Genomic DNA, 8,238 nt, shown 5'->3' on the forward strand with positions numbered 1-8,238 from the left:
GGGGGTGGGGAGGGGCCCAGGAGCCCACCTTGCTGCAGGGGCCACCCCAGGGGGGCATTGGGTGGAAGAGGGGGGCCAGGAGCCCACCTGCTGCACTGCCCACCTGGGGTCATGCGGGGCCCCCAGGAGCCCACCTTACTGCAGGGGCCACCCTGTGGGGCTTGTGGGGGGAGAGGGCCAGGAGCCCACCTTGCTGTAGGCCCTGCCCAGGGGGCACGCCGGGGTTGCCCCGCTTCCCTCCCTCCTGTTCCTCTCCCTCAGAGGGGCTGAGCCCAGACACCGCTGCTTCTGAAGAACTCGGTCCTTCAGCCAGGTAATGTCAAACGCTGGAGCCCCAGCTCCCCCTCCACACCACAACCTGCTCCCTTTGAAGCCTGCTGTCCCCTGAGACTGGGCCTCCAGTGTCTAGTCTCGAGATATGCCAGGAATATTGCTGCCCCCTAGCTCAGGGCAAGCCAGAGAATCCCAGGGACGGGGGAGCCTGGTGGGCTGCCATCCATGGGGTCACACAGAGTCGGACACGACTGAAGCGACTTAGCAGCAGCAGCTCAGGGCAGAGCCTGGGAAACGAGGAGAGCTGGAGCGGGGAGCAAAGGGCAGTGGGGCATCCCTGCTTGGCCTCCCACCCACTGCTGGAGAAGCCTCCTCTCCAGCACCCCAGGGCTCTTCATGGGAGCCCCAGTCTTGTCTGTCTCCGCAGTCTCAGCATCACCAGTCGCTCGTGAGCAGAAAGCCTGAGTTTGGACAGCAACACTGCCACTTGTCTCGGTCGCTAGGTTGTTCCTGTCTGACTCTTTGGGACTCCATGGACTGTAGCCCACCAGGCGCCTTTGTCCGTGGGATTTCCCAGGCAAGGGTACTGGAGTGGGTTTGCCATCTCCCCTTCTAGGGGATCTTCCCGACCCAGGGATGGCACATGCGTCTCCTGCCTTGGCAGACGGATTTTTTTTTTAACTACTGAGCCACTGGGGAAGCCCCGCTGTCTGATCGTGGCTGTATCACTTCCCCCTCCTCCCCTGGGAAGTGGACACAGTCAGGGTACCTGCCTTATAGGCTTCTTGTGAGGCTCAGATGACGTCTGTGTATAAAGCACTCAGCCTGACGCCTGGTGCCTGAAAGGTGCTGGATAACACAAGAGCCCTCCTCTTGCCAGGGCACAAATTTTGTCGTTAGAAAAGCCTTTCTTTATTTCAAGCTGAAAGTCACCTCCGTGTGACCTCCTTAGGGAAAGGTGCCTGGTGAGCGTTCACATTCCCCTTCTTACAGAGGCCTCAGACCCACCTTGTCAGGTACTGTCCCCACTATACAGACGAGGAAGCTGAGGCTCAGAGAAGCGACCTGACAGTCCCAAGTTGCTGTTCAGTCACTAAGTCGCACCTGACGCTTTGTGACCCCATGGACTTCAGCACGCCAGGCCTCCCTGTCCATCATCAACTCGTGGAGTTTTCCCAAACTCATGTCCATTGAGTCGGTGATGCCATCCAGCCATCTCATCCTCTGTCGTCCCCTTCTCCTCCTGCCCTCAATCTTTCCCAGCAGCAGGGTCTTTTCCAGTGAGTCAGCTCTTCGCATCAGGTGGCCCAAGTATTGGAGTTTCAGCTTCAGCATCAGTCCTCCCAGTGAATATTCAGGGTTGGTTTCCTTTAGGATGGACTGGTTTGACAGTCCCAAGATCACATGGCAAATAAGAAGCCTAGGTAGGACTGGAACTTAGGTCAGACCTCAGATGTGCCCTTGTTCTAACCTACGCAGTCAGACTGAACCTCATTCTTTCTCCCCAGCGCCTCCCAGTGCTGGGCCTGGAGGCACGTGTGTGAGGCTGGGACTGTAGCTCTGTAGCCTCTTGGGCCCGCAGGGACCACTGCCCAGCCAGCGTCCTCCCTGTAGAGGCGCGTCCTTGCCCCCCTCATGCTCCTCTGAACGTTTCCAAGCAGTGACTCTTCGCCCAGCGATGTGCCCCAGAGCCCCACGGAGCCCCCTCCCTCAGAAGAGAAGAAGAAAGAGAAGGCGCCAGAGCGCAGAGTGTCCGCTCCTACCCGGCCCCGGGGACCCCGAGCTCAGAACCGCAAGGCCATCGTGGACAAGTTCGGGGGGTAGGATTCGGGCGAGGGGCTGGCGGGGCTGAATTGGGGGGAGGATGGGGCGGAGGAGCAGCCCGAGCCCCAGAGGGACATCTGATGGGCCCTACCCCGACCCGGGAGGACTGCCGTCTGATGGGACCCCCCTTCCCGCCCCGTTGCACAGGGCGGCCGCGGGCCCCACGGCCCTGTTCCGGAACACCAAGGCGGCGGGCGCGGCGGTGGGCGGCGTTCGGAACATGCTGCTGGAGTGGTGCCGCGCCATGACCAGGAGCTACGAGGTGCGCGCGGCGGGCGCAGGCGGCCACGCCGGGGGCGGGCGGCGGCCGTGCGGGGCTGGGCTGGGGTCCGGCGGGGCTGGGCGCAGGCCCGTGACGCGGCTTCCGGCCCCGCAGCACGTGGACATCCAGAACTTCTCCTCGAGCTGGGGCAGCGGCATGGCCTTCTGCGCGCTCATCCACAAGTTCTTCCCCGACGCCTTTGACTACGCGGCGCTGGACCCCGCGCAGCGCCGCCACAACTTCACGCTGGCCTTCTCCACCGCAGAGTAAGCCCGGGGGCGCCGCGCGGCGGGGACGGGGGGCCGAGCCGCAGGGGCCCCGGGGAAGGACGGTCAGGCCGAGCCCATGGCCACATCTCCTTGAATCCGACAGGTGCTTCTCAGATGCGGGGAACTGGTGGAGGACGGAGCAGTGGGTGAAACCGACCAAATCCCCGCTTGCCTGTGACTCCTATTCTGTTTTACATTATTTTATTTTTTGGCCGTGCCCCGTAGCATGTGGAATCTTAGTTCCTCAAACAGGGATCAAACCTTCACTCTTGGCGTTGGAAGCAGAGAGTCTAAATCACTGGCCCACCAGCAAAGTCCCGTGACTCACACTCTAAAGAGACAGACAGCAAATACACATACATGCGGAATTAAATGTGAGGGGACAGGCAGAGAAAATGCAGGCGGGTGAGAGAGAAAGGAGGGGAAGACTGGGAGTTTGCAGGGACCTGGGGCCAGATTCTGACCCTGACTTTTGTCAGCTGTGTGATCTTGGGTAGTCTCGTTCACCTCTCTGAGCCTCTATATTCTGACCTTTAAAATGGGCGTGACATTCGGCAGGGCTGTGATGAGAATTAATAGTTAAAGGCCCTATCACAGTGCCTAACCCATGGCAAACATTTAAAAAAAACAAAACCCCTAGTTGCTGTTCCTATACTAAAATGAATGATATCACAATTGATACATATTTTTAAAATTAATTTAATTTTGGCTGCACAGACTTTCTCCAGGTGCAATGAACAGCAGCGACTGTTTTTCGTGTGGTGCTCAAGCTTCTTTTGTCCAGGCTCTAGACTCTGGCTGGCCCACAGAGTTAGTTGCCCGGAGGCATGTGGAATCACCCCAGACCAGGGACTGACCCCATGGTCCCTCCACTGGCAGGCGGATTCCCAACCACAGGACTACCAGGGAAGCCCCTGTGATGATACTTGTTATCCCCTGTGGGACCCGGAGGGAGATTTATTGCTGAGGTTTACACAGCTGGGTGCCTGGGCCGCAGAGGGATGGGGAAGGGGTGCACTAGACAGGAGGGGCATGAGGAGCAGCGGGGCTCAGGGAAGACCCTGAGAGGCGAACACAAGGCTGCCGGGCGGTGGGGAGCGGAGGCAGTCTCCGCACCAAAGCCCCAAAGCCGGACTGGGCCAAAGGCTTCTACCTCTGTCCCCGGAGAGGCCGGCCAGTCCCCAGCGGCCTTGAGGCTCTCCGGGGCTCATACCTGGCTCACACATCCTTTCCTGCCTGGGGGAGGCTTCTGAGCCACCCGGTCTGGGCAGAGGGTGTCGTCCTCCAGGACAGCTCTGAGGCCTGGGAAGGGATGGCTGAGGGCACTTCTGCAGGCCCGGAGCATGGGGCAAGTCACTGGGGATGCTGCCAGTGTCTTGGTCCGGAAGGCCGAGCCCTCTGAGCGAGTTCAGGCCTGGCCACCAACCCGTGGAGAAGCCTGGGGCAGCCACCCTCCCCTCTCTGGGTCTGCGTGTCCCCATCGGCAAAATCAGATGGCTGATACTGACCGGTGCTTTTCAAATGGGTCCCTCACCCCACCGGCAGCTTCCTCAAACAAAACAGTAAGAGGATGCCCAACACAGTAAACAGATTTAAGGGTGGCCTTTGTAGGCTTGGAGGGGCTCCTGGAGCACCCCAGATCAGTGTCCAACCCCCTTCCTAAGATGATCCTGAAGCATATCTCCTGGGCCCTCGGGCACCAAGGATGCCATCTGAAAACTCCCAGACTTGGTGCTCCAGAATCGCTTCCCAGGGGCTCAGTGATTTAAAAAAACCCGCCTGCCAGTGCAGGAGACACCAAGAGACCCAGGTTCAATCCCTGGGTCAGGAAGATCTCCTGGAGGTGGTGGTTTAGTCTCCAAGTCGCGTCAGACTCTTGAGACCCACGGACTGTAGCCCGCCAAGCTCCTCTATCCACGGGATTTTCCAGGCAAGAATACTGGAGTAGGTGGCGGTTTCCTTCTCCAGGGGATCTTCGCAACCCAGGGATTGAATCCGGGTCTCCTGCACTGCAGGCAGATTCTTTACCGAAATGGCAACCAGCTCCAGTATTCTTGCCTGGAGAATCCCATGGACAGAGGAGCCTGGGAGGGCTAGAGTCCGTGGGGTCACAAAGAGTCAGACACGACTGGGTACACAGGCATGCATGCGGAGTTGGTGCTCTGTAAGGCCCCTTCCAGTTTCACATTATCCTGCCCTAGGGTGGGGGTGGGGGTGGCGGTGAAGGGGTCGGGAACCCCATGTCCTGCTCTGAGCTCGGAAGCACCTTTAAGGGCCATGACAAGCCACGTGAACCAAGCGTGACCAGATGCCAGGCGTCCTGCTAAGTGCTTCCCTTGGATTGTCTGATTTGACGGTCACGACGATGCTTGTGTGGCTGCCAGCAGGGAGTTATGGGAGGTTGGTGCAGGAGGGCAGTGGCCAACCCGGCCCTGGAAAGGGAAACTCCTGGCCGGGGCTGTGAGCTCTCGGTCACCATCAGAAGGGCGTGTGGCTTGGCCCTGACCGGGCGTCCCTTGCCTGTGGGCCAGGGGTCATTGTCCTCCTGCGGCTGCCAGGCGGTGCGTGTGTGGCCGTGCCATCAGGCACGTGGGATCTTAGTTCTCTGACCACGGGAGACCAGGGGCCACACTCGCGCCCCCTGCCAGTGGAAGCTCCAAGCCCTGACCGCTGGACCACGCGGGAAGTCCCCTTCCCTCGCTCTCTGACCCTTGGCAGCTGATAGAACCTCTCCTAGGGCTGGGTGTGAAGATGAAGTGTGCAAAGTAAGGGGCCTGGCCACAGCTGGCTCCCTTCTAGAAGGCTCCTCTGATTCCCCGGGAGCCCAGCGCTGGGCCCCTGGGGGGCTTGATTAGTGAGCTGCTGGAGGAGCCCGCCCCGGCTCCCCAGGCCCGGTGGGAATGAAGCGTTCGCCTCTCCTGGGTGGAAACCGCACCTCGAGCCACACCCAGGAGCCGGCAGCATGGCGGCGTTGGTTGCGGGGAGCTCGTTCGGGGCCTTGAAGCCCTTTGGTCCGTGCTCCTCACCTGCCCCCAGGCCCATCTGGCTCGGCTCTTGGTCCAGCTGACTCAGCCCTGAGAGGATGCCCGCCGGGACCCTGGTGGCCCCTCCCGCCGGCACCCCGCGCGGTTGGGTGGCGGAGCCTTCCGGGGCTCGGCTTCAGGGCCAGGGTGCCAGGCCGTCCAGCAGGCCTGCGGTGGAGTCCCAGCTGTGCCGCTCACTTTGGGCAAACCACCAAGATGCTGCGAGTCTCCGGCTCCCCTTCTGCCGGCTGAACACAGAGGAGTGGAGTGAATGAGGGCATTCAAGAGAAGGCATTTAGAAGCTCCCTGCTGGCCTAGTGGTTTAGATCCCAGGCTTTGACTGCCCTGGGCTGAGCTGGGTCCTGTAAGCTGTGCCGTGTGGCCAAAAAAACAGAGGGGAGAGAGAAACACTTGATAAGGCTCCTGGCACGTGGTGGCAAGGCCCCAACAGTGCTTCGATGAGATGGTCGGCCTCAGCGAGGCCAGGAGTAGCCCGTGGTCCCAAAGAGCAGCTGGGAAGTTAGAGAAACAGGGCTTGCTGCTAAGTTCCGCGCAGTTGCTCAAGCTCGCTTGCCTCAGGACGCTTGCACCTGCTGTTTTCTGGAACCCCCTTCTTGCAAATATGCACCCGATTTACTTTCCCGAGCTTAAAAGTACTCTTTAAGAGAACTTTTCCTATTAAAAATCCCCTAGGGGAACTCCGGGCTTCCCTGTGGCTCGGATGGTAAAGAGTCTGCCTGCAGTGTGGGAGACCCGGGTTTGATCCCTAGATCGGGAAGGTCCCCTGGAGAAGGAAATGGCAACCCACTCCAGTATTCTTGTCTGGAAAATCCAATGGATGGAGGAGCCTGGTCAGCTACAGCCCATGGGGTCGCAAAGAGCTGGACACGACTGAGCGACTTGTCTCTTTCTCTCTGTCTTTGGGAATTCCCTGGCAGTCCAGTGGTTAGCACTCTGTGCTCTCACTGCTGAGGGCCCAGGTTCAATTCCTGGTGAGGGAACTAAAATCCCAGAAGCTGCGAGGCACTGACAATAAATAAATAAATGCCATCACCAACATATTACAAAAGCAAATCCCCTTGAACACAAACACGTCCAGTCCTTCCCCGCCTTATTGTTCTCTGTAGCATCGCTCGTCCTCTGACGTACCATCAATTTCTACTTGACGACTGCCTGTGTTCTGCCACGAGAACGTTGATGAGAATGGGGGATTCTTACTCTGTTCAGTGTTGAACTCCCCAGAAGAACACCTAGCACGTGGCACCCCTCAGTGCATGCACAGAGCCTGACTGAGGCTGGAGAGTTGAGGCTGCAAGCCTGCACTCTAGCCGGGATTAGCGTTCTGTGCTCTTCACTCTTCCTGCGGGGCCTGTCCTTCCAGAGGACAGACACAGGCGCACACAGATGGGTGGGTTACCGCGGAACCCCACACCGGAGGGTCCCACCCCCACGTGACGACACGTGGGGCAGTGGAAACACGGGCTTTGGAATCAAGCCACGCTGAGTCTGAGTCTTGACTCTGCTGGGCCTCAGCTGTCTCATCTGTACAGTGGGATAGTTGCGCTGCTGCACACAGTCCTGCGGGCTTCATCCTTGGGGGGCTGCCCCACCCGTCCCTTAGACCCCCACCTCTTCCCCTGACAGCTGATCCCCACCTCTCACCCCTCCCCGTCTGCCCCTCAGGAAACTGGCCGACTGCGCCCAGCTGCTGGAGGTGGATGACATGGTGCGGCTGGCGGTGCCCGACTCCAAGTGCGTCTACACCTACATCCAGGAGCTGTACCGCAGCCTCGTGCAGAAGGGGCTGGTGAAGACCAAGAAGAAGTGAGGGGCTGGCCGGTGCTGGCCCGGAGGCCCCCTTCAGCTCCACGGAGGCGGCGGGGCTGGGCAGGCGGCCCCAGTCTAACTTGCATTAAAGGCTCTTTTGTAAAATCCCGTCTGGCTCCTCGGGGCTCCCTCCCTACCCTGCCGGGAACCTCTCTCACTCTGGGATAAGCAGCCTCAGCCGCCTGCTTTCCTCACCTGAGGTGATTTTCTCAACAACCGTGACAGGCATCTGGGACAGGACAGTGCACTGGGTCTCATCGCCCAGAAGCTGTGCGTCCCTGGGCCAGTGAGAGAACCTCTCTGAGCTTCAGTTCGCCATTTGAACGGGGATAATAGCGGCTCAAAATCCCACAGGTGCTGTGAGGGCTAAATGGGATTACGTAGGTAGTATCACTGGCCCAGTGGTCATGATTTTGAGCAAACTCTGGGAGACAGTGGGGGACGGAGGAGCCTGGCGTGCTGCAGTCCACAGGGTCAGGGTCAGACGCGACTTAGCCATCTAGCGACTAACAACACGGCAACGAAGGACAAAAGGCCCGGCCGGGGCCGCCATGTAAACGCTCTCTAAGCAGTGGCCAAGGTGACGGCATCCTCACGTTTCCAGCCACGGGTGGCACTTTCCCACATCTTTTCCCCTCTTTCCACACTTCTAGATGAGGGAATTCCAGGACAGGGACTGGAGTAGAAGATTCTCTAGAACTCTCACTCAAACTAGGCTCGTGGGACCCGGAGGTGATTTCTTTGACTCTAAGATACTCCA

At 59.4% G+C, this 8,238-nt stretch overlaps 1 protein-coding gene across 1 annotated transcript in view; it reads left to right on the forward strand.

Annotated features, from left to right (window-relative positions):
• Positions 1 to 7,919, forward strand: part of SMTNL1 (smoothelin-like 1) — a 9,139-nt gene extending 1,220 nt beyond the window's left edge. The window contains exons 4-8 of the mRNA XM_010833627.1: positions 262 to 313; positions 1,935 to 2,093; positions 2,245 to 2,359; positions 2,474 to 2,625; positions 7,335 to 7,919. Coding sequence (XP_010831929.1) covers positions 262 to 313; positions 1,935 to 2,093; positions 2,245 to 2,359; positions 2,474 to 2,625; positions 7,335 to 7,479 — 623 coding nt within the window. The 3' untranslated portion in view covers positions 7,480 to 7,919. The remainder of the gene's footprint in view (positions 1 to 261; positions 314 to 1,934; positions 2,094 to 2,244; positions 2,360 to 2,473; positions 2,626 to 7,334) is intronic.
• The last annotated feature ends 319 nt before the right edge of the window (positions 7,920 to 8,238 follow it).

This window comes from Bison bison, unplaced genomic scaffold, assembly GCF_000754665.1.
Source record: "Bison bison bison isolate TAMUID 2011002044 unplaced genomic scaffold, Bison_UMD1.0 scf7180017863815, whole genome shotgun sequence".
In the NCBI taxonomy this organism is placed as follows: domain Eukaryota; kingdom Metazoa; phylum Chordata; class Mammalia; order Artiodactyla; family Bovidae; genus Bison; species Bison bison.